Genomic DNA, 27,200 nt, shown 5'->3' on the forward strand with positions numbered 1-27,200 from the left:
TGCTGACCATGCCTTCATATATACACCCTGATTCAGAAAGAGTGGCACTCTAAAGTTTTGTAGAAATTGGACACCAAGATCCATAGGCTGCTTGGAACCCTGAAGGGTGACATGCACACAAAATTACAGCAGCTGCTCAGCCATTGCTTCCCCCACAGGACCAAAACAACAGGTATTTCTCATTTGCATACTTAGTCATAACACATATAATTTTATATTTCAGTGATTATTTGATTAATGTCTTCCTCCCCCACTGAACTCTTTCTTCCCCATTTTCAAAGCTTTTCTGATTTCACTGTAACCCAGGAATGTGTATTTCTACCTCCTAATACTCCAGTCCTATATCCAACCTTCCAGGGTCCTTGGTCCCATCTCTTGCTTCCCCAGATCCTTCCGTCTTTCTCACACTAACAACCCCTTCATATTTACAGTTCCAAGCTTTATTTTCATGTTATTTTATTTTCCCTCAAATTTTTTTTTCCCAAGAAATTCTATTACTATTTAGCATCCATATTGCCTTCCGTTGTGTGTGTGGTACTGGTGGTTAAACCCAGGGGGCTCAACCACTGAACTACATCCCCAAAGGTTTGGTTTTGTTTTTGTTTCTCCTGAGATAGGGTCTCATGAAGTTGACCAGGTTGGCCTTGGACTTGCAATTCTGTCTCTTGAGTAGTTGAGATTACAGACGTGCATCACCATGCCTAGCTATTCCTTATTTTTATTTTTAAACCCCAGTTCCATCTTTTTCCAATTATCTCTATTAAGGATAAAATATTATTTATTCAATTCATGTATAATGGCATTCCCATGATTGCCAAAATTTCCATAGGTTAAAATATGGGGATGGGTCACTGAATTAATCTATCCACATTCTCAAGATATATGTAAGCTAAGACAATATCAAATTTTAAGCAGAAGTTCAACAGGTAAAATAAACAAAAACAGATCTTTTCAGAATCAATCAGAAGGACATTCACAACTCTGCTGGCTTAGCATTCCCCTTCCCCCAAGGCAGTCAGCTCCCCCAGGGTTGAGCACCACACTACGCATTATTTAATTGTTAAGCCCTCTGGAGGTATAAATGCAGTCTAAGATGAACATGCATGATTAACATAATATTTTAGATTATTTCTAAAGAACATGTAAAACAAGCTAGTTAGTATACTGTTTTAAAAGATGTAAGTAATCATTTCAAAGTGCTTTTAAGTATATCACTTTCACCTGCAAGGTTTTATCATTTTTTTTTTTCATTTGAAAACATTTTAAACTCAGTTTTTATTTATTCTCCTTTCTGTTTCTTTCTTTCTTTCTTTTTTTCTTTTGGCTACTGGAACTAGAAACCACTTCTTCTTTTTTTTTTTTTTTTTTTTTTTAACCAATCGAGGAAAGTTCTCCACATAACTCTTTATTGATAATAACATGTACATTGTTAAAATTATGGTTAAATGCAAGATTTTTTTTTTACAATAAGTTGCAAGATTTTAGGCATTTTAGATTTTCTGGTGCAGGAACTACTTACTCTTAAATACTTTTGAAATTGATTATATTCATTAACTAGTTTGTTACCATAACTGTTTCTCATTTTTGCTAATTAAAATAAAGTGACACTGTGAACACATTGCTAGGATCCTATTCAAGCCATAAAAGGTGCTCTAGGCATGTGAGGGGGTCTTTTTTTTTTTTTTTTTTTTTTACAGTTTTTTTTTTTATTGTAAACAAATGGGATACATGTTGTTTCTCTGTTTGTACATGGCATAAAGGCATACCATTTGTGTAATCATAAATTTACATAGAGTAATGTTGTTTGATTCATTCTGTTATTTTTTCCTTCCCCCCACCCCTCCCTCCCCCCTTTTCCCTCTATACAGTCCTTCCTTCCTCCATTCTTGCCCCCCTCCCTAACCCTAACTCTAACCCTAACACTAACCCTTCCCTCCCCCCATTATGTGTCATCATCCACTTATTAGCGATATCATTTGTCCTTTGGCTTTTTGAGATTGGCTTATCTCACTTAGCATGATATTCTCCAATTTCATCCATTTCCCTGCAAATGCCATAATTTTATCATTCTTTATGGCTGAGTAATATTCCATTGTATATATATATATATATATATACCACAGTTTCTTTATCCATTCATCAACTGAAGGACATCTAGGTTGGTTCCACAGTCTAGCTATTGTGAATTGAGCACTTATGAACATTGATATGGCTGTATCTCTGTAGTATGCTGATTTTAAGTCCTTTGGGTATAGGCCAAGGAGTGGGATAGCTGGGTCAAATGGTGGTTCCATTCCAAGTTTTCTAAGGAATCTCCACACTGCTTTCCAGAGTGGCTGCACCAATTTGCAGCCCCACCAGCAATGTATGAGTGTACCTTTCTCCCCACATCCTCGCCAACACCTGTTGTTGCTCGTATTCTTGATAATCGCCATTCTAATTGGGGTGAGATGGAATCTTAGGGTGGTTTTGATTTCCATTTCTCTTATTACTAGAGATGTTGAACATTTTTCCATATGTTTGTTGATTGCTTGTACATCTTCTTCTGTGAAGTGTCTGTTCATTTCCGTAGCCCATTTGTCGATTGGATTATTTGTATTCTTAGTGTAAAGTTTTTTGAGTTCTTTATAGATGCTGGAGATTAGTGCTCTATCTGAAGTATGATTGGTAAAGATTTTCTCCCACTCTGTAGGCTCTTTCTTCGCATTGCTGATAGTTTCCTTTGCTGAGAGAAAGCTTTTTAGTTTGAATCATCTGAGTTATTGATTCTTGCTTTTATTTCTTGTGCTATGGGAGTCCTGTTAAGGAAGTCTGGTCCTAAGCCGACATGTTGAAGATCTGGACCTACTTTTTCTTCTATAATCTGCAGGGTCTCTGGTCTGATTCTGAGGTCCTTAATCCATTTTGAGTTTAGTTTTGTGCATGGTGAGAGATAGGGGTTTAGTTTCACTCTGCTGCACATGGATTTCCAATTCTCCCAGCACTATTTGTTGAAGATGCTATCTTTTCTCCATTGCATATTTTTGGCCCCTTTGTCTAGTATGAGAAAATTGTATTTATTTGAGTTTATGTCCGTGTCCTCTATTCTGTACCATTGATCTACCTTTCTATTTTGGTACCAATACCATGCCGTTTTTGTTACTATTGCTTTGTAGTAGAGTTGAAGATCTGGTATTGCAATACCCCCTGTTTCACTCTTCCTGCTAAGGATTGCTTTAGCTATTCTGGGTTTCTTATTCTTCCAGATGAATTTCATAATTGCTTGCTCTATTTCTGTAAGGTACGTCATTGGGATTTTAATTGGAATTGCATTGAATTTGTATAGCACTTTAGGTAGTATGGCCATTTTGACGCTATTAATTCTTCCTATCTAAGAACATGGGAGATCTTTCCATCTTCTAAGGTGTTCTTTAATTTCTTTCTTTAGTGTTCTGTAGTTCTCATTGTAGAGGTCTTTCACCTCTTTTGTGAGATTGATTCCCAAGTATTTTATTTTTTTCGAGGCTATTGTGAATGGGGTAGTTTTCCTAATTTCTCTTTCTGAAGATTCATCACTTATGTATAAAAATGCGTTGGATTTATGAGCATTGATCTTGTAACCTGCTACTTTACTGAATTCACTTACGAGTTCTAAGAGTTTTCTGGTGGAATTTCCAGGTTCCTCTAAATATATAATCATGTCATCAGTGAACAGGGATAGTTTGAGTTCTTCTTTTCCAATTCGTATCCCTTTAATTTCTTTGGTTTGTCTAATTGCTCTGGCTAGAGTCTCAAGAACGATGTTGAATAGAAGTGGTGAAAGAGGGCATCCCTGCCTTGTTCCAGTTTTTAGGGGGAATGCTTTCAGTTTTTCACCATTTAGAATTATATTGGCCATGGGCTTAGCATAGATGGCCTTTACAATGTTAAGGAATGTTCCCACTATCCCTATTTTTTCTAGTGTTTTGAGCATGAAGGGGTGCTGTATTTTATCAAATGCTTTTTCTGCATCTATTGAAATAATCATGTGATTCTTGACTTTAAGTCTATTGATATGGTGAATTACATTTATTGATTTCCTGATGTTGAACCAACCTTGCATTCCTGGGATGAAACCCACTTGATCATGGTGCGCTATCTTTTAATATGTTTTTGTATGCGATTTGCTAAAATTTTGTTGAGAATTTTTGCGTCGATGTTCATTAAGGATATTGGTCTGAAATTTTCTATCCTCGATGTGTCTCTGTCTGGTTTAGGTATCAGTGTGATATTGGCTTCATAGAATGAGTTTGGGAGGGTTCCCTCCTCTTCTATTTTATGGAATACTTTGAGAAGTATTGGAATGAGCTCTTCTTTAAAGGTTTTGTAGAACTCGGCTGAGAACCCATCTGGTCCCGGACTTTTCTTTGTTGGTAGGCTTTTGATGACCTCTTCTATTTCAGTACTTGAAATTGGTCTATTTAAATTGTGTATGTCCTCCTCGTTCAGTTTAGGCAATTCTTATGTCTCTAGAAACCTGTTGATGTCTTCAAAATTTTCTATTTTGTTGGAGTATAGATTTTCAAAATAGCTTCTAATTATGTTTTGTATTTCAATCCTGCCTGTTGTGATATTTCCTTGTTCATTCCGAAGTTTAGTGATTTGGGTTTTCTCTCGTCTTCTCTTTGTTAGTGTAACTAAAGGTTTATCAATTTTGTTTATTTTTTCGAAGAACCAACTATTTATTTTGTCAATTTTTTGTATTGTTTCTTTTGTTTCAATTTCATTGATTTCAGCTCTGAGTTTAACTATTTCCTGTCTTCTACTACTTTTGGTGCTGGTCTGTTCTTCTTTTTCTAGGGCTTTGAGCTGTAGTGTTAGGTCGTTTATTTGTTGAGTTTTACTTCTCTTATTAAATGCCTCCATGAAATAAATTTCCCTCTAAGTACTGCTTTCATAGTGTCCCAGAGATTTTGATATGATGTTTCTTTGTTCTCATTTACCTCTAAGAATTTTTTAATTTCCTTCCTAATATCTTCTGTTATCCATTCATCATATAATAGCATATTGTTTAATCTCCAGATGTTGGAATAGTTTCTGTGTTTTACTCTTTCATTTATTTCTAACTTCAATCCATTATGATCTGATAGAATACAAGGTAGTGTCTCTATCTTCTTGTATTTGCTAACATTAGCTTTGTGACATAATATATGGTCTATTTTTGAGAAGGATCCATGTGCTGCTGAGAAGAAAGTGTATTCGCTCTTGGTTGGATGGTATATTCTATAAATCACTTCCTTCTTGATAAAAAGATTTCTAAAAATAATTTCCCACTTTTATCACTTAACCCAAAATTCTCTATATGTGAATTCTTTAACCCTTCCTCATATTAATCCTTCAAACACTTTCTCATTCATGTTAAACAGTTTGCTTTGTAAGCACAAAATGGTGACAATACTAAACCAGACTGACTAAAACCTATTCCTTTTTGAGTCTCATATTTCTCTGCTTTATTTCTTCTCTAAGGCCTCTTTGCAACTAACCAATAATCTTTTAAATCTGTTTTAATTCAAAGGTTCCTCCCCTTTTTTATTTTAATCTTATAATTTATTTGTTAAAGAAACCAGGTTGTTTATTTTATAATATCCTATAGTTTGGATTTTGCTGACTGCATACCTCTAGAATAGTTTAACACATTCCTCTCCTTATACATGTGTAAACTGGTAGTTGGTAGACAGCTTGATTATGTCCATGTTCAGCTGGTTGTTCTTCCATTGGTGATATTCCAATGATGTTGTTTCTGTGTGATTCTAGCAGCCTTTGATGTTTAATACTGAGATTCATCAGATTGTTATAATTTGTAATTTGGGGTTATTCTATCATTCCTTCTTCATTTATTACTCAAATGTTACCATCAAAAGAATTATTTGTTTTTCAGTAATACAGCTCATAAAGAAAAGGAAGAGTTTTTTTTCATACATTTTCAAAATAAGAAGTTGCTTCTCCAGAATTTGACAATGGTAATCAATTAGTTCCTTTTTATCTTTTTTATTATAATTGTTAGCACATGTTAGTTATAGAAAATAATGGGTTTCATTGTGACAATTTCATACATGTGTATAACCATATAACATACTAATTGTATAGACCCTCCCTGTTTGTCTTACCCTCTCTACCTCCCCGGCCAGTCTCCTCCCCCTTCCCTAATAGTCCCCCTTCTACTTTCATGTCATCTTTATTTTTGTCTAGATTTCAAATGAGAGAAAACATGCAATGCTTGTCTTTCTGAGTCTAGCTTATTTCACTTAAAATGCTGATCTCCAGTCCCATTCATTTTCCTGCAAATGAAATAATTTTGTTCTTCTTCAAGAACAAATACTCCATTGTGTAAATATACCACAACTTCCTTTATCCACTCATCTGCTGATGAGCACCTAGCCTGGTTTCATAGCTTGGCTATGGTAAATAGTGCTGCAATACACATGGGTATTCAGGTATCTCTCTTATAAGCTGGCTTTGTTTCCTTCAGGTATATACCCAGTAGTGATAAAACTAGATCATATGGCAGTTCTAGTTTTAGTTTTTAAGGAACTTACATGCTCTTATCCATATTGGTTTTATTAATTTACATTCCTAACAACAGTGTGTAAGGGTTCCTTTTGCCCACATCACCACCAGCATTTGTTATTGTTTTCTTGATAACAGCCATTCTGACCAGATGAGATAGACTCTCAATGTAGTCTTTTTAAAATATTTTTATTTATACATGGCAGTGGGGTACATTTTGACACATGGTACACAAATGGAGCATAAGTGCAGATTCCTCTGGCTATATACATGGTATGGAGTCACACTGGTAGTGTAGTCACACATGTATATAGGATAATAATGTCTGTCTCATTTCACTGTCCTGCCCACCCCCACACTCTCTCCCCTCCCCTCACTCCCCTCTGCCCAATCCAAAGTTCATTCTTCCCTACCCATCCCCACATTATGGATCAGTAGCCGCTTATCAAAGAAAACATTCAGCCTTTGGTTTTTTGGGTTTGCTTATTTTGCTTAGCATGATATTCTCCAGCTCCATCCATTTACCTGCAAATGCCATAATTTCATTCTTCTTTAAGGCCGAGTAATATTCCAACATGCACACATACCTTAGTGTGGTTTTTATTTGCATTTCCTGTATGGTTAGAAATGTTGAGCATTTTTTCATATATTTATAGGCCATTTGTACTCTTGTGAAGTGAATTACTAGTCTTTTGGTATGCAATATTTTGAATTCTTTATATATTCTGGATATTAATCCTCTCTCATGAATAGCTGGCATATTTTCTTCCATTCTGCCATCTTTCCCTTCACTGTACTCATTGCTTCCCTTGCTATGCAGAAGCTTTTTAATTTTATCTCTTAATATCATTATAGACTCATGGATTTAAATATTTCAAGTTTTAATCCATTGTCATTATTATTCTTATTGATTCTCAATTTGTTTCATCCTTGACCAGCGGAGGCTCTTCATGTTGACTACTCAACAACTGAGTAGTCTGTAATAGCTTCCTTGCTATCTGATATTTTCCAAATTCAACTTAAAATTTTCCTGATCCTTGAGGATATAGTTCAGAGGAAAAGCATGTGTGAGACCCTGGAGTCAACCCCTAGTAACCCGCTCCCCCCAAAAAAAAGAAAAACGCCTGCTCCAGAGTCAGATTCAGTTATTTTTCAAGGAATCTTCATTCCTTTTATTAAGAAATAGCCTCTGGATTTCACAATCTGGGAGTAACACCTGCCAGTTCACTCATTATCAAATATTTTCTGGAAAATTAGTATGTACCAGTCACTGGATTTGGCTTTGAAGATACAAAGATAAAACACAAACCCAAAGAGCTGACAGATCAGTGGCATATACTCAGAAAGAACAGATAAGCAAGAGATATATTGCAAGATAAGTAATAAGCTCTAGGCAAAATAATTCATTTGGAGTTTATCTAGTCAGGTCCACTTTGATTTAAATAGTACTCTTTATAAAGAAATAAAAGAGAGATCTGATTCATAATGACATGATTACAAAGAGTCAGAACTATACCTACAGTATACCTTGACTAAGAGAACAGAATTGGGGTGGGGATATAGCTCAGTGGTAGAGTGCTTGCCTAGGCAAGTACAAGGCCCTGGGTTCAATCCCCAGCACCACACACACAGGAAAGAAAGAGCATACTAGAGAACAGAACTGCATTAAGTCTCCCAACGCATAAGCATCCCCAGCTTATACATATCCATTCACTAATAATTTACTTCCAACTAGAAATTACTTACAGGGCAACTAATCTTCCTTCCTTTCTTTTTTTTTAAGTCTTGTTTCTTCCTCATTTTTTCTTAAATTCCTCCCAATTTCTTTATCTTCTTTCTTACCAACTTTCAAACCACAAAACAGCTTACCCAGGAACCCCACTTATCCCAATAATAAAGGGATAAAAACAATTGCATCCTATGTCAATTTTAAAAGGAAAACTCCTTCAAAACAGTAATCCAACATTCTTTGTTCAAAAAAAAAGGTAAATGATAACTTATTTGTTAATGTTCGACACGTATATATTAAAGTAAAGCATAGTAATGGAAAATAATATCTTACCTTTCAGCACTGAATGCTGATTCTGTGTCTATGTACACAACACCTCCTTCTAATCCTCCCATACTGGTGGGTAATGTAGCCAAAACACTCATCATTACACAAAACTGAGTTTTTCCACAGCCTGGTGGCCCTGTAATCTAAAAAACAAATATTATTTGTATAAATGCTATAAGTCAAAGCAAATCATTTTAGGAACTTGCTATAAAAATAGTCCAACCTCCTGGAAATAATTAACCAGGACAGAATTAAGCCCTAACATCCTAGAATATCCATCATATATAATAACTTCTCCCATATGCATCTATATTGGTATTCCTTATGTAATATCCTTGGGAAAGTGAGAAAATGGTTACTCAAATCATCCTCTGTGTTTTGTAGTTCAGCTGAGAAATTTTAATTGGGAAGGGCCAGAGGATTTATTCATTCATTTATACATTTTCATTTACAAATGACACTGTAAAAATAACACTACAGAACAATTTTTTTAAATTTCAGAACAATTTTTTAATGATGGAAAGAATAGAAAAGAAGAAGGAAGAAGAAGAGAAGAAAATCTCAGGCAGAAATGAAAAACAATCTGGGCTCACTGAAACAGACTACAGACATAAAGAACCACCTCAGATAATTATGAAGTAGGAATAAATGAAGAGGAAGGATCCATGAGGTCAAAGCATTTAGGTCAGTGGTTTTGAGACTTATATGAGTATTAGAATCATTTGGCATGCTCGTTAACAGTATCTCTGACTCAGTAGGTCTGGGATGTAGCCTGAGATTTTATATTTCTAAGTTCTCAAGTGATACAATTGCTGCTATATCCTTTGAGAACCACCATTTTAAAATTTAGCCTAAAGGGGAAGCCTGGGGTGGTGGCACCCTCCAACTTGGGAAGCTGAAGCAGGAAGATCACAAGTTCAAGGCCAGCCTCAGTAACTTGGCAAGACTCTGTTTCAAAATAAAAAGGATTGGAGGTATGGCTCAATGATTAAGTGCCCCTGGCTTCAATCCCTAGTACTAAAAAAATTTTTTGGCCTAAAGGTAAACTTCATTTTCCAAGACTCAACCTAAAAAACAAATGCTCACATTTTATAATCTATGTACTGGTTTATAATCTCTAAAATGATTTAGACTCTAGAGTAATAATTACTGCTACCACTACAAGTAATAATCTGACAGATGGTGAGAGATCAGTGAAGAGGTCTCCAGAATTCTTTGATCAAATACTCCAAAAAAACAACCAAAAAGCACAATGAAAAACAAACAAAAAAATGTAGTGTGGTCCTTCAATAAGTGCATATTTCTTATGTATATACTATTTTTACTAATATGCCCTATGTAAGGTAAAACATACACAAAATGGGTATTAACAATAAATAAAAGGTTATAAGCATTGTGAAGTTTCATATCTTATTTATTGCTATGAAAGATCATTCTTATAAAAACCTATCAAAACTTTTAGTGGAACAATAATAATTAAAATAATTGAAAGTGAAATTATAATATTTTAAATACTGATTTAAATATTTTATAATTTTGTGATTGAAAATGTTAGATCCTAAGTTCTGCTTGTTTTAGTAGTTAATTGTAATGATTGCATAGCTCAGAAAGAGATAATTGCAAAGGTGTAAGGATGAAATGAAAGAAATGCATCATTCACTGAACTTCATTAAATCTCTACTTTCATTTTTCAGTGCCTTCTATCAGTTATCCAAAGTTTTTGTTGGGAAAAAAAAAAGGAAAGTTAAGCACTAATCCTGGACCTTATGATAACAATTTCTCTGGGTTTCTTATATTACATTAAATATAAAATTAAATTATTCTAAAAATACTCTTTGTATTTTTATTTCTGCCTTTAAAAAAGCAGTTACCGCTGGGCATGGTGGTGCACTCCTGTAATCCCAGCAGCTTGGGAGGCTCAGGCGGGAGGATCACAAGTTCAAGGACAGCCTCAGCAATTTATTGAGAGCTTAAGCAACTTCATGAGACCCTGTCTCAAAATTTAAAATTTTTAAAAAATGTCTGGGGATGTGGCTCAGTGGTAAAATTCCCTAACTTCAATCCCTGGTAACAAATAAATAAATAAATTTTAAAAATTAAAAAGACAGTTACTTTCCCACTCAAGATTTAAAAAAAAAAAAAAAAAAAAAAAGTCACCTCTACTTTGAAGAGAGGGAGTAAGAAGTTCCATTGATGGAATGGCCACTTTTGAATTTGCTATGCAACATATCACATAACCAATTATTCAGAAAGGGTCAGCATATTTGAAATATCTTTTCATTTAAAGAGAAATTTCACCCAAAAAGAAAATATTTTCATTTTAAAAGTCATAAAGTTGAAATTATCTGAATAGTGTCTGCTTTTCTAACCAGCATTTTTCAATATTGCTATCACCCATGCATGATTCAGCAAACCTTGCTCAATGTAAGACAAATTGTTGGGTAGAAGATATAACCTGAAGAAAATGTCTGATCATTCATTTCTTTCTAATTTCAGACATGCCTTTTTTATTCAATATGATTGCAAAAATATTTTCCATTGATAATCATTCAGGCTAGCATTTCTTAAGAGATATGTATAGAATTTGAAATAAAGTTGTGTGTGTGTGTGTGTGTGTGTGTGTGTGTGCATGTATGAAAAAGTTTCACCCATCTTTAAGTTCAACAACTCTTTTATAATCTTTCCTATAAAATAACCAGAGAAGCTGGGCACAGTATCACATGCCTGTAATCCCAGTAATTTGGGAGAGTGCAGCAGAAAGATCACAAGTTTCAAGAACAGCCTTGGCAACTCAGGAAGACCCTGTCTCAAAATAAAACATGAAAAAACATTCTGGGGATGTAGCTTTGTGGCAATGCATTCCTGAGTTCAATCCCAGTACAAAAAAATAAATAAATAAATAAATATATGCAGAGACACTCCTATGACTCGAATTATTTTCTTGGTCACTCCTCATCTCAATAGAGTACTATAGAGATTCTATACTGATCAGGTTTTGTTATGGTTTGGATATGGTCTGAGTGTTCTCCCAAGGTTCATGTACTTGAAGCTTGGTCTCCAGTATAACAGTATGGAGGTGGTGAAACCTTTTACAGGTGGATCCTAGTGTAAGGTAATTAGGTCATCGGGGAACTGCCTTAGAAGGGATTGATGTTGCTTTCACGGAGTGAGTTCTTGTAAGAGGGGGTTCTTATAAAGCAAGTCTTACCTATAAACTTGGCTCCTGCTGCACAAAGCCTTTTCCCTTCCTCCTTCTCCACCATATTGTGATGCAGTCTGTGGGGTGGATTTCACCACCATTAGGGTTTGGATATAGGATATTGCACAAAAGCTTATGCAGACGATGCAGGAATGTTCAAAGTATTCAGAAGTGAAGTGATGAGATCATGACCTGAGAGCTGTGGCTGAATCAGTGGATGGATCCATTTGAGCGATCATTTGAAAGAACTTCTTACTGGGTGGGAACTGCAGGCAGGAGGGTATAGCTGGAGGAAGTAGGTCACTGGGGGTTTATATGTTGTTCCTTGCTCCTAGCTCACTTTCTCTCTGCTTTCCAGCTACCATGAGCTGAGAGCTTTCCTCTACCATGCCCTTCTGCCATGATGTTTTTGCCTCTCACCTCAGGCCCAGAGCATTGGAGCTGGCCAACCATGGACTAAGACCTCTGAAACAATGGAGCCAGAATAAATTTTCCTCTAAATTGTTCTCAGGTATTTCAGTCAGAGGGAGTAAAAGCTAACTGACAAAGCCACAATGAGAGTACTATGCTGTTGGATCTTCTAGCCAACAAAATTCTAAGCCAAATACACCTGTACATAAAGAATCCAGCCCTCAGGTATTTTGCTACAACAACATTAAATAAACTGATAGATTTTTATTAAAAAAAAAAAATAAGCAAAATTGATACTATCCTGAAGTACTCTTTGCACATCTGACATCAACTTCTGGGTTGCTATAGACTGCCTAAGGATAAGACAACAGAAAACTTGGAAGAATTTTATAGGAAACATCCATATACCTACCACCTAGACTCTAAAATTATCATTTTTACTAAACTTATAATACTGGACTATATTCATATTTCCATTCCTCTATCCATTATCAATTCAGCTTAGGTTGTTTTGTTTTTTATGTACTTCGAAGTGAGTCAAAGACAATATACTTTCCCCACAGTTCAGTATGCACAACATTAAGTAGAGTTTAATGGATAAGATTCTTATTTCCTTTTCTGGTAAATTTTACAAAGAGTGGAATATAGAACACTTAATTCTAATGTTTGACAAACTTAAATAAATGCATGTACACATATGCAGTCTATGATTTGTGTTTGTTTTGTGATGCTGGGGATCAAATCAAGGTCCTTGCACATGATAGGCAAGCACTCAATGATGAGCTACACCCTCAACCCCAAATGTGCAATCTAAATTCTTACCAAGTGAAAATAATACTACCCCAGGAAATTAAGTTAAACCAAATTATCTCATACACATTATTTTATGTTCAAGAAGTCTTATTTTTGAGGCTCTTTCCTGATAACATCTATACCTCAACAGCTCACACAGGAAAAAGGTGGTTGTTTGTATATTTTGTTGAATTGAAAAAGAATCTAACTAATATGATAATCTGGGCCATGTTAGAAACAGCTGTACTTTATATAGCATTCTCCCATCTTGAGCAATTTAATTCTTGAAACCTCAGTTCATCTACAATGACTTCTATACTCATTCTGAAGTTATTTGTTTAGCAAATAATCCACTTAAGCTGTTGCCATATTGTTTCCTATAGTCATCCTAAACTAGTGTAAATAAAGGTAAAATCAAGGTGCCTCTGTTAACCCTTCGTACCCCTTCCTCACAGACAAAACTGACATATGATAGTCTGACACACAGATGACCAATCCATAAATTGTTAGTTAAAGCAAATTTCACTTGCTTGATTGAAATGCCAACAAAAGTTCTAATATTTTCTTCCCAAAACCTAACAGATCATCTTATATACCCTGCTTTAGAAACCACTAGTTTAAAGAGATACAAGAACTTATCATGGACCTTTTATTATTTGCTATGGTTTGGATGTGCAGTGTTCCCCAAAAGCTCACGAGACAATGCAAAAAGGTTCAGAGGAGAAATTATTGGGTTCTAAGAGTTTTAACCCAATCAGTGAATTAATCCCTAGTGGGATTAATTGAAGTGGTAGGGTGTGGCTGGAGGAGGTGGGAATTGGGGCATGGCTATGGGATATATATTTGTATCTGGCAAGTGGAGACTCTCTCTGCTTCCTGATCACCATGATGTGAGCGGCTTCCCTCCTCCACACTCTCCCACCATGATGCTCAGCCTCACCTTGAGCCCTAAGAAATGGAGTGGCCTTCTATAGACTAAGACCTCTGAAACCGCGAGCCCTCAAATAGACCTTTCCTCCTCTACAATCATGCTGCTCAGGTCCTTTAGTCGCAGCAGTGAAAAAGCTGACTAAAACATCGTTATTAGAGGCAACGTGGATCAAAATAATCATCAGATATCAGACCAAGGGAATCTTCTGTCAGTAAAAGTTTAAACTGGATCTTCAAAATAAAGAAATACTTATACTTCAAAATGAGAACTAATGGAGGAACTGAAAACTGGTCTTTCTATACTTACTATCTATGCACTGGGTTTTAGGTATGTTCTCAGATTAATGAGCTTAAAACTGTCAAATGCTTTGTGAACTTTTTAGGGGAAAGTTAAATCAAACCATCATTTTTATTAGGATGATACATATAAACATATTCAGTGAAGCATCAAGTACCATGAAAATGTAAGGTATTAATGTACTATTCCATCTTTAAAGAAAATGTTTTCAAAACTCTGAAAAGTTAAGAACAAGTGGCATTTTCCCTACTTCATTATTTTTATGGACTAATTCTGTGTAGTCTTAGAGAAAGTAAAATATCACGTGAATAACATTAAAAGCTATTGGGTGTGTCTGGGCTTTTTGTGACCGTGGATTAGAGCTTGGATAATAACACTTACTTTATAACTAATTTCTAATGCTTCAAATCTTCTTCACATATTTTTCCTCTCTTCCTAGACTAAAACAAAAAAATGTTATGCTATGTGCAATCTTATGAGATGCCTGGAGAAAAATTTCATTATTTTTACAGGTTTATTTAATGAGTGAAAATATCTCAACATTAATAATTTTTCTTTTCAGACAATTTAGCCCTGAATTCTAGCACCCAGACCACAAAACATCAAGTTGTGTTCACTTCCCAGCTTCAACCCCAATGGTGGTTGAAAAGAGAAATCATACCAAACCAGAAGAGTCTAAATTCTATGCTTCTTGGAAACTAGGTGAACACAACATTTCACACAGGAAACACCAGTAAAATACAATTAGCTTCACAGAGTTAGAGTCAAAGTTCCAACACTCCTACATGAGAAATATAAAAGAACTAAAGGAAAGTCAGTAGTAAAAATATCTCAAACATCAGCAAGGAAGCAAATATTAATAACTGGTTTGAAGAAGAAAAGAATCATCTCCAAGAAAAGAAAGTCTAATTGTACTAAATAAATGAGGAAAGCAGCCCAGCTCCCTCCAGCGGGAAGTGCCTTTCCAGGCTAGCTTCTCGGAGCAGACCGCCCAGTAAGAGCCTTTCTACACAGAGCCAGCCACAAATCCCCAAGCCAGCGGAGACCTCCGACTCGCAAGCAGCCTCTGGGACCAGGGCAGGGAAGCCAGAGACCCCTCCAGGCAGCCCTGCCCCCTCCAGCCTGCAGGCTTTTTCAACAGGGTGATCCAAGATGGCAGACTAGAGGGTGACTGCATCTCCAGTTGCTCCAGCACCCAGGATCCAAGAAGGGGAAGCATTGAGAGACTTGGACTAAAATAGAGCCATGGGGTGAGTCTCCCCCACCTGGTGAAGCTTGGAGCGGGCAGCAGGACCGGATTCAGGCGGCTTATTAGAGTAGGGCAGGGCAGCTAGAGTCTTTCTCCAGGCAGCTCTGTTCACTCCAGTGGCGGACTCCTCCCACACGGCCAGCTTCTCAGAGCAGGCCCCCCAGTGAGAGCCTTTCCACACAGAGCCAGCTCCAAGCCCTGGAATCAGTGGCGGGCTAGGGACAGCTTTCCTTGGAAGTACAGTATTATCAAGTTACTCCAAGACTTCAGGCTATTGAAGGCTGGGAGATGATACACTGGAAATCTATACACTGCAAATAGAGGAAATCTGCAATATCACAGAGTCCCACTGACATCTGATCAATATGAGAAAACAAGGGAAGAAAATGTCCCAAACAAACAGTTTTATTGATACTATATCAATAAAACTCAATGACAGCACAGCAGAAAATATGTCAAAAGGGAGTTCAGAATGTACATAATTAAAACAATCAGGGAAGCAAATGAGGAGATGAAAGAGCAAATGCAGGCATTAAATGATCGCACCAATCAACAGTTAAAAGAGCAAATACGGGAAGCAAAAGATCATTTCAATAAAGAGTTAGAGATACTGAAAAAAAAACAAACAGAAATCCTTGAAATGAAGGAAACAATAAACCAAGTTAAAAACTCCATAGAAAGCATAACCAATAGGATAGAACACCTGGAAGACAGAACCTCAGACATTGAAGACAAAATATTTAATCTTGAAAACAAAGTTGACCAAACACAGAAGATGGTAAGAAATCATGAACAGAATCTACAAGAATTATGGGATACCATGAAAAGGCCAAATTTAAGAATTATTGGGATTGAGGAAGGCTTAGAGAAACAAACCAAAGGAATGAACAATCTATTCAATGAAATAATATCAGAAAATTTCCCAAATCTGAAGAATGAAATGGAAAACCAACTACAAGAGGTTTATAGGACTCCAAATATACAAAATTACAACAGACCCACACCAAGGCATATTATTATGAAAATACCTAGCATACAAAATAAAGACAGAATTTTAAAGGTCACGAGTGAAAAGAATCAAATTACATTCAGTGGGAAACCAATAAGAATATCAGCAGATTTTTTAATCCAGACCCTAAAAGCTAGAAGGGCCTAGAAAAACATTTATCAAACCCTGAAAGAAAATGGATGCCAACCAAGAGTCTTATACCAACAAAACTTCCTTTCAGATTTCACGATGAAATAAGATCCTTCCATGATAAACAAAAACTAAAGGAATTTACAAAAAGAAAGCCAGCATTGCAGAACATTCTCAGCAAAATATTCCATGAAGAAGAGATGAAAAACAACGATGCAAATCAGCAATGGGAGGAACTAGCCTAAAGGAATAGCCAAATAAAGGGGAAACCAAATCATGTCAAAAAACAAAAATGAGTCAAATGACTGGGAATACAAATCATATCACAATAATAACCCTGAATGTTAATGGCCTGAACTCATCAATCAAAAGACATACACTGGCAGATTGGATTAAAAAGAAAAATCCAACAATATGCTGCCTGCAAGAGACTCATCTCATAGAAAGAGATACCCATAGACTAAAGATGAAAGCATGGGAAAAAACATATCATGCACACGGACACAGCAAAAAAGCTGGAGTATCCATCCTCATTTCAGATAATGTGGACTTCAAGCCAAAACTAGTCAGAAGGGATAAAGAAGGACATTACATACTGCTTAAGGGAAGCATAAATCAGCAAGACATAACAATCATAAATATCTATACCCCAAACATTGGCTCATCCATGTACGTCAAACAAATCCTTCTCAATTCCAGAAATCAAATAGACCACAACACAATAATACTAGGCAATTTTTAACACACCTAACTCACCACTGGATAGATCATCCAAACAAAAATTGAATAAAGAAACCATAGATCTCAATAACACAATCAACAATTTAGACTTAACCGACATATATAGAATATACCATCTAACAAAGAACGAATACACTTTCTTCTCAGCAGCACATGGATCCTTCTCTAAAATAGACCATGTCTTATGCCACAAAGCTACTGTTAGCAAATACAAGAAGATAGAGATACTACCTTGTACTCTATCAGATCATAATGGATTGAAATTAGAAATAAATGACGGAATAAAAAACAGAAACTTCTCCAATACCTGGAGATTAAACAATACACTATTATATGATAAATGGATAACAGAAGATATCAGAAGGGAAATTAAAAAATTCTTAGAAGTAAACGAGAACAAAGACACATCATACCAAAACCTCTGGGACACTATGAAAGCAGTACTGAGAGGAAGATTTATTTCATGGGGCGCATTCAACAAAAGAAGTAGAAATCAACAAATAAATGACTTAACACTACAGCTCAAAGCCCTAGAAAAAGAAGAGCAGACCAACACCAAAAGTAGTAGAAGACAAGAAATAGTTAAAATCAGAGCCGAAATCAACGAAATTGAAACAAAAGAAACAATACAAAAAATTGACAAAATAAATAGTTGGTTCTTCGAAAAAATAAACAAAATTGATAAACCCTTAGCCACACTAACAAAGAGAAAGAGGGAGAAAACTCAAATTCCTAAAATTCGGAATGAACAAGGAAATGTCACAACAGACACAAGTGAAATACAAAACATTATTGGAAGCTATTTTGAAAATCTATACTCTAACAAAACAGAAAACCTCGAAGACATCAACAAGTTTCTAGAGACATATGAATTACCTAAACTGAATGAGGAGGACATACACAACTTAAATAAATCAATTTCAAGCAATGAAATAGAAGAGGTCATCAAAAGCCTACCAACAAAGAAAAGTCCGGGACCAGATGGGTTCTCAGCCGAGTTCTACAAAACCTTTAAAGAAGAGCTCATTCCAATACTTCTCAAAGTATTCCATGAAATAGAAGAGGAGGGAACCCTCCCAAACTCATTCTATGAAGCCAATATCACACTGATACCTAAACCAGACAGAGACACATCGAGGAAAGAAAATTTCAGACCAATATCCTTAATGAGCATTGACACAAAAATTCTCAACAAAATTTTAGCAAATCGCATACAAAAATATATTAAAAAGATAGTGCACCACGATCAAGTAGGTTTTATTCCAGGGATGCAAGGTTGGTTCAACATCTGGAAATCAATAAATGTAATTCACCATATCAGCAGACTAAAAGTTAAGAATCACATGATTATTTCAATAGATGCAGAAAAAGCATTGCATAAAATACAGCATCCCTTCATGCTCAAAACACTAGAAAAAATCGGGGTAGTGGGAACATTCCTTAACATTGTAAAGGCCATCTACTCTAAGCCCATGGCCAATATAATTCTAAATGGTGAAAAACTGAAAGCATTCCCCCTAAAAACTGGAACAAGGCAGGGATGCCCTCTTTCACCACTTCTATTCAACATCGTTCTTGAGACTCTAGCCAGAGCAATTAGACAGACCAAAGAAATTTAAGGGATATGAATAGGAAAAGAAGAACTCAAACTATCCCTGTTCGCTGATGACATGATTATATATTTAGAGGAACCTGGAAATTCCACCAGAAAACTCTTAGAACTCATAAGTGAATTCAGTAAAGTAGCAGGTTACAAGATCAATGTTCATAAATCCAACGCATTTTTATATGTAAGTGATGAATCTTAAGAAAGAGAAATTAGGAAAACTACCCCATTCACAATAGCATCGAAAAAAATAAAATACTTGGGAATCAATCTCACAAAAGAGGTGAAAGACCTCTACAATGAGAACTACAGAACACTAAAGAAAGAAATTAAAGAAAATCTTAGAAGATGGAAAGATCTTCCATGTTCTTGGATAGAAAGAATTAATATTGTCACAATGGCCATACTACCAAAAGTGCTATACAAATTCAATGCAATTCCAATTAAAATCCCAATGATGTACCTTACAGAAATAGAGCAAGCAATTATGAAATTCATCTGGAAGAATAAGAAACCCAGAATAGCTAAAGCAATCCTTAGCAGGAAGAGTGAAACAGGGGGTATCGCAATACCAGATCTTCAACTCTACTACAAAGCAATAGTAACAAAAACCGCATGGTATTGGTACCAAAATAGACAGGAAGATCAATGGTACAGAATAGAGAACACGGACACAAACCCAAATAAATACAATTTTCTCATACTAGACAAAGGGGCCAGAAATATGCAATGGAGAAAAGATAGCCTCTTCAAAAACGGTGCTGGGAGAATTGGAAATCCATATGCAACAGAATGAAACTAAACCCCTATCTCTCACCCTGCACAAAACTCAACTCAAAATGGATCAAGGACCTCTGAATCAGACCAGAGACCCTGCATCTTACAGAAGAAAAAGTAGGTCCAAACCTTCAACTTGTTGGCTTAGGATCAGACCTCCTCAACAGGACTCCCATAGCCCAAGAAATAAAAGCAAGAATCAACAACTGGGATAGATTCAAACTAAAAAGCTTTCTCTCAGCAAAGGAAACTATCAGTAATGTGAAGAGAGAGCCTACAGAGTGGGAGAATATCTTTGCCACTCATACTTCAGATAGAGCACTAATTTCCAGAATATATAAAGAACTCAAAAAACTCTACACCAAGAATACAAATAATCCAATCAACAAATGGGCTAAGGAAATGAACAGACACTTCACAGAAGAAGATCTACAAGCAATCAACAGATATATGAAAAAATGTTCAACATCTCTAGTAATAAGAGAAATGCAAATCAAAACTACACTAAGATTTCATCTCACCCCAATTAGAATGGCGATTATCAAGAACACAAGCAACAATAGGTGTTGGCCAGGATGTGGGGAAAAAGGTACACTCATACATTGCTGGTGGGGTTGCAAATTAGTGCAGCCACTCTGGAAAGCAGTGTGGAGATTCTTTGGAAAGCTTGGAATGGTACCACCATTTGGTCCAGCTATCCCACTCCTTGGCCAATACTCAAAGGACTTAAAAACTGCATACTTCAGAGATACAGCCACATCAATGTTCATAGCTGCTCAATTCACCATAGCCAGATTGTGGAACCAACCTAGATGCCCTTCAGTTGATGAATGGATAAAGAAACTGTGGTATATATATACAATGGAATATTACTCCGCCATGAAGAATGATAAAATTATGGCATTTGCAGGCAAATGGATGAAGTTGGAGGATATCATGCTAAGTGAGATAAGCCAATCTCAAAAAACTAAAGGACAAATGATCTCACTGATAAGCGGAAGAGGACATATAATGGGGGGTAGGAGGGGTTAGCATTAGGGTTAGGGTTAGGTTTAGGATTAGGGATAAGGAGGGTGGTAAGAATGGAGGAAGGAAGGACTGTATAGAGGGAAAAGAGGGGTGGGAGGGGTGCGGGGGAAAGGGAAAAAATAACAGAATGAATCAAACAACATTGCCCTATGTAAATTTATGATTTTTAATAAAAAAAAAAAAAAAGAATAAATGAGCCAGGCCGGTGGCACATGCCTCTAATCCTGGAGCCTCAGGAATTGGAGGCAGGGGGATCAAGAGTTCAAAGTCAGCCTCAGCAAAAGCAAGGTGTTAAGCAACTCAACGAGACCCTGTGTCTAAGTAAAATACAAAACAGGGCTGGGAATGTGGCTCAGTGGTCAAGTGTCCCTGAGTTCAATACCCAGTACAAAAAAAAAAAAAAAGGAGGAGGAGGAAAGAAGAAGAAGGAGGAGGAGGAAGAAGGAGGAGGAGGAGGAAGAAGAAGGAGGAGGAGGAGAAGAAATAATAATAATAATAATAATAATGAAGACTACTCATTCAAATAGATTATGTGATTGAGATGAACGTGAAACCTGGACCAGTTAAGACCTAGAAATCTCACCAAACTAACTCTGCACACACAAGATGGGGGCATTTGCCAAGTCTATAGTTGGCAGAAGAAAATGTAAGGACTGCCTGGCTTTGATCTGAGACAAGAAAGTTCATGGAAACTTAATATTTTTTAATGACTCCCCCACCCAGCATCTACTTGTCTATTCAATTACATAGAAATATGATTATATCTTAAGATCTACAGAATTCATTTTAAAAATAACTGACTAAATCCTCAAACCTAAAAAACAAGCAAAGAATCTCAGAAAGCCCAGGTTGTACTTAGCCTTGTGAAGGAAACCTTGACCTTAAATCACTTTACATCAGCATGTGGAAGGGTTTATACCTTAGATTCTCTCCATCATTCCTTCTTATTTCATATTGATAGCTGCTGTTTTTTTAAATAAATGAGGAAGGAGAAAGAAAAGGAGAGAAGAACAGAGAACATGAAAATGACAAGTATCCCAAGCTGCAGTCAAGAAAAATCAAACAGTTTTCAAAAATTTTGGTATTTTCTTCAAGTAAATGAGCTAATCATTCATTTACTGAACATATGCCACAGGAAAGATCCTAGGAAACATTATAAAGAAGGATGTTTATTTCTAAATTAGGGAGTGAGTGAGTAAAGAATTCAAAATAATACAACCATGTATGCTAATAAATTCCTGTAATAGGATAGAAACCTAGTTAGCTTGCTTTTCAAACCTCTGGGCAGTATAAATACATCATGTCCCCAGTTTATATTCAAGAACACCCATCTGATAGCTCTCCCTCATTTTCCCATTGCTGTTGCTGCAAGTGAGGCTGACCTGGACGTGACTGCAGCTTGAACAAGGCCTACAAAGATCTACAAACCCAATAGTGAGAAAAATAGGTGTTTGCTACAGTTTTCAGCAGATGAAATAGACTAGACTAACAAAGCATTTAAGTCTTGTAATTCACTATTTCATGCATATCTACTATATACCCGGCCCTAGTAGGCATTGGAGTTCATCACCCCTGCCTTATTATCTCCTGTGATTGTGTGGTCCTCAGATAATTCTGCCAATGTGAAAAAAGAAAAAAAAACTGTAATATGAATTGTTCCCAGAAAAAACTTAGGGTTCTAAACCAGAACTCTGGCATCTTGCCTCTACTCTACCTTTTCGAGACAGTAGGAAAATCAATTCCATAGCAAGTCTGTACCACTGAAGGACACCTGGTCCTTAAATCATGAACAAGGTTTAGAAATGACTCAGTAATACAAATAATGTAGAAATGTACTGGTATTTTTCATGACTTACAGCAAGGAACTGGGTGAAATCATCACTCCCTAGTGTTGTAACTATTTGGCAGTGCTTCACAGGTTTACGCTCTGGGAGGTACTCCTGAACTAAGAGAGCCAGATTTTACATCCCTTTTTACTGACATGAGTTTGGTCCACTTCACTAGTCCTATAATCTCTAGGTTACAATAAAACAAACACTTTTTTAAAAATTTTTTAGTTGTCAAGGGACCTTTATTTTTACCTATTTACATGTGGGGTTGAGAACTGAACCCAGTGCCTTACATGTGCTAGGCAAGTCCTCTACCACTGAGCTACAACCCCAGCCCAAGAAAATACTCTTTTTGATGATACCTTATATATATAACTTTAATTTCACCTAGTGTCAATACCATCTATCTCATGCATGTTCAGCAGGGTTGATAGTGATTCCCAGGGTAAAACCTGGCTTTGCAGGAAGCAGGAGCTGGGGGCTTATTATTTTATATATGAAGCACAGATATGTAAAGGGTACAAAGACAGTTATATAGTATATCTGTAGTATTAAAATTTCATTGGCATTGGAAGTGGAGGAGGGTTAGGAAAAAATGTTAAGAAAGCTTCTTAGCAGTTGATAATGAAAAAAAATATTAAGAAACTCTGATATATTTTATCTTGTAAAAGAAGGCTACTAATTTGATCTCCACATAATAAAAACTTTAAAAGTTTAAGCTTCAAGATTATCTTTACTGTTAATATTCAGTTATTACATATTCTATAAATAAGGAATTCAATGTTCTCAGGGAATGGCACAAAGCCTTGTAGCTCACTCCCTGTAACAATTCAGCAGAGTTGGTATCTCTGACTCTCCCCTTTGCTTCTGGTTGGCATGAGTAGTAACTCTCTAGTTCCACTTTCTATCCTGGTGTTGTAGCTTAATATGCAGACTTACCAAGATTCACTGAAATTCACATATATCAAAATTGATGACAGAGGATTTTGAAGTTAAAATCAGAGAAAAGTGACTACAAAAATAACAGCAGAATATTTTCAGATATGTTCTTATTCCCTCAGTCATTTCCACACCTAGGTTTTGACCTTTCAACCAGAAACAAAGACCATATAATGCAATTAGACACTTCCACTGATCCTTCTATTAGTTCTCTATTGCTGTGTAACAAATTACCACAAATTTAGCAGCTTAAAACAACACCCATTTATTATTTCAAAATTCTGTAGGCCAGAATCCAGAAAGGCTTGACAAGAGTTTCTCTGCTCAGGATCTCATAAGGCTGAGTTGATCCTGAGATCAACTGCCTGGTCTCCTATCTGGAGGATGAGGTAAGTATTAACTTTTTTTTTTTTTTTAGTCCCTCCTTCCTCCATTCTTGTCCCCCAAGTATTAACTTCTAAGCTCAATAATTGTGTTAGTTTTTCATCACTGTGACCAAAACACCTGATGAGAACAACCTAGAGGAAGGAAAGCTTACTTGAGCACATGGTTTCAGTCCAGTCAGACGACTCTGTTGCTCTAGGCTTGAGGTAAGACAGAACATCATGACAAAAGGACATAGCAAAGTAAAGCAAAGGGAGGATGAGGAGCCAGGGACAAGACATGCCCCCAAAGGCACGCTCCCCAGTGACCTATTTCTGTAGCCACAGTCCACCTGCCTACAGTTACCACCCAGTAATTCACTCAGATTATTAATCCATCCAATGAACTAAGTCACTGATTAGGTCACAGCTCTCATAATCTCATCATTTTACCTCTGAACATTCCTGCATTGTATAACATGAGCTTTTTGGGGAGACAACTTGCACCCAAACCATAACATTCTGCGCCCTGACCCCTAAAAACTCATTTCCATTTCACAGTGCAAAATGCATTCAGTCCAGCTCCAAGAATTCCCATAGTTTCAACAGTTCCAGCATTGTTCAAAAGTCCAAATCCAAAGTCTTATCTGAAACTCTAAGCAAATTCATGGTTGTGAGTCCCCATAAAAAAGTCAAAAAGTGAGTTCCATGCTTCCAATATATAATGGCACAGGGTTAACAATACCACTTCAAAGGGAAGAAATAGGGGCATATAAAGAAGGAATGGGACCAACACAAGACTGAAACACATCTGGGCAATCAAGTCCTGTAGGTCCATGTCCAGCAACTGGGACACATGGTAGGGAGATGTAATCTCTAAAGGACTTGGGCAGACCCATCTTGACAACCTTGCTAGTTGTAACCCATATGACCTCTCTCTTAGGCTGGCTCTGTCAGCACCTAGCACCTTTCTTCAGCAGAAGTTCCACATTCTCTGGCATCTTTAATCCTAGGTGTCTTCACTGCTGCTTCAGCTTTCTTCCCAAAGCTTCACACTTCTCTCCCTCTCAGGGGCTACCCATAGGAATCCCAACCCTCAATACTCCTCATCTCCCAGGCCTTCCTTTGAAAACTCAGTAGAAGCCTTCACAACCCTTTAAGTCCAGCTTCCCATCCTGCATTTCTGCAGAACTGGCACATGCATCATGCCAAGGTATGTCACCAGCTCAAGCTGTAGCCAGATCCCCTTGGCCTCTGAGTGCCTAGGGAGCAGAGCATGGTGTAATGAATGCTGGGGAAATAATTTTCCAGACAACCTTGTGCAAGCAGGGTGCCCCAAGGCCTCTTCTCAAAGGAGGTTTCAATTTTACACCCTTGAGCCTACTATGGCTAGGATCTTGCTGATTCCTGAGATATCCTCAAGGCATCTTTCGTACTGTCTCAGTGTAAAGTACTTAGCTTCTCTTTAGTGGTGGTAATCTTTTCAGCCACCACATCTTCCTTGACCCATCTTACATGTTCTTTTCTGGTTAAACTGCAAGTTTTTAAAATCTTTATCCTCTAATTCCTGCTCCCAATTCTCAGAGAACACAAGGCTAAAAGGCACCAGCAATACCCGTGCCACTGCCTAATTGCAGTACTGCCTTGAAATTTCCTCCTTCAGATTAATTAGTCCATCACCTTTAAATTGAGCCTCACAGAAAGTCTCAGGACATAAGCAAAATATAGACAAGTCCTTTGCCAGAATATAACATGATTGGCCTCTAATTCCCCAAGGAGACCTTAATCATCTCTGAAACCTCATCAGCACAGTTTTTACCGTCCACATTCTTATCAGCATTCTGGTCTTCTGAGCTCTAATCAGAACTGCCCATTAAGCTCTGCTTACAGCATTCTAAGGTTTCTCTAGCCTGCCCATTCAAACTTTTCCAAGATCCTCCCACAAACTGGTTCCAAAAGTTTCTGAACCACATGGTCAGGTTAGTCACAGCAACATCCACACTCCTGCTACCAATTTCTGTGTTAGTGGGTTTTGTGTCACAGTGATCAAAATACCTGACAAAAACAACTATGGGGAGGAAGGGCATATCTGATTCACAGTTTCAAAGGTTCAGTCCATGGTGGATTGACTCCATTGCTCTGGGTCTAAGATGAAACAGAACATCATGATAGAAGTGTGTGACAGAGGAAAGCGGCTCAGCTCATGGTAGCAAGGAAGCAAAGAGAAAGTACAGGGAGCAAGGCAAGATATATAATCCCCAAAGGTATGCCCCCATTGACCTATTAACAGTAGTCACTCCCCACCTGCCTACAGTTGCCACCTAGTAATTTATTCAAATCAAATGGATTAATCCACTGATTTGGTTATAGGTCTCATAATCTGATCATTTTACCTCTGAAAATTCCTGCATTGTCTAACATGAGCTCTTTGGGGAGACACCTGACATCCAAACCATAACAGTCACTTTGTTGGCAAAATCTACTTCTCTACAGCTGCATGTCTACAGTCTCTTTCTTGCTGGCATCTGAGGGCCCCTGGCAGTTTCTGAAGGTCACCTAATTCCTTTTCACATACCCCCCTTCACCTACATACCAGGAAATGGCATCTCAAGTTCTCCCCATGTTTTGAATCTCTTTGTCTTTCCCTTTTTCTCCTCCAGAGAAAGCACTGCTTCTGACAGCTCTTGTAATTAGATTTGAATACTCACCCTATCCTAAAAGTTACTGCACCACATAACATACCATGATCATAGGAGTGACATCTCATCATACTCACAGGTTCTAGGGATTAGAGCACATCACTCAAAGGTCACTTCGGACATTCTGCCTATAACAATGTCTCTGAGAATAAAGATTCAGAGCCTTGATAAATTAGGGTCTTTTAAAGATCATATGCATATATGTGTATGCATATATATGTGAGCATTTGTAGTCCTGGTCTCATGGGATTGTGTATATATGATGGCTATCCTCTAAGACTGATCCAGTGATCTTCATCTTTTGTATTCATGACCTTCTACAGTCCCCTCCCACACTGTATTAGGTTTGTCCTCACATCTAATAGAACACAGTAGAAATGAAGCTATGTGATTTCTATGGCTGGGTCATAAGAGACATTATCAGTTCTATCTTACTTCCTTGGATCATGTCCTATGGGGAAAGTCAGCTGTCACAGCATTAAGATACTCAAAGCAGTCCTGTGTAGAGGTTCACATGACAAAGAAGTGCCAAAAGCCAGAACCAACTTCCCAACTATGTAAGTGAGCTATCTTGAAGGCAGCTTCCCCAGTTCCAGCCAAGTTTTCATATGACTTTGGTC

General features: G+C 37.0%; 1 protein-coding gene across 7 annotated transcripts in view; it reads right to left on the reverse strand.

The window, feature by feature from the left end:
- Window positions 1-27,200, reverse strand: part of RAD51B (RAD51 paralog B) — a 642,577-nt gene that overhangs the window by 594,173 nt on the left and 21,204 nt on the right. For all 7 annotated transcript variants that reach the window (XM_079127118.1, XM_079127119.1, XM_079127116.1 and 4 more), the window contains exon 5: window positions 8,588-8,724. In XM_079127118.1, coding sequence (XP_078983244.1) covers window positions 8,588-8,724 — 137 coding nt within the window. The remainder of the gene's footprint in view (window positions 1-8,587; window positions 8,725-27,200) is intronic.

The sequence above is a fragment of the Sciurus vulgaris genome (genome assembly GCF_902686455.1).
Source record: "Sciurus vulgaris genome assembly, chromosome: 2".
NCBI lineage: Eukaryota > Metazoa > Chordata > Mammalia > Rodentia > Sciuridae > Sciurus > Sciurus vulgaris.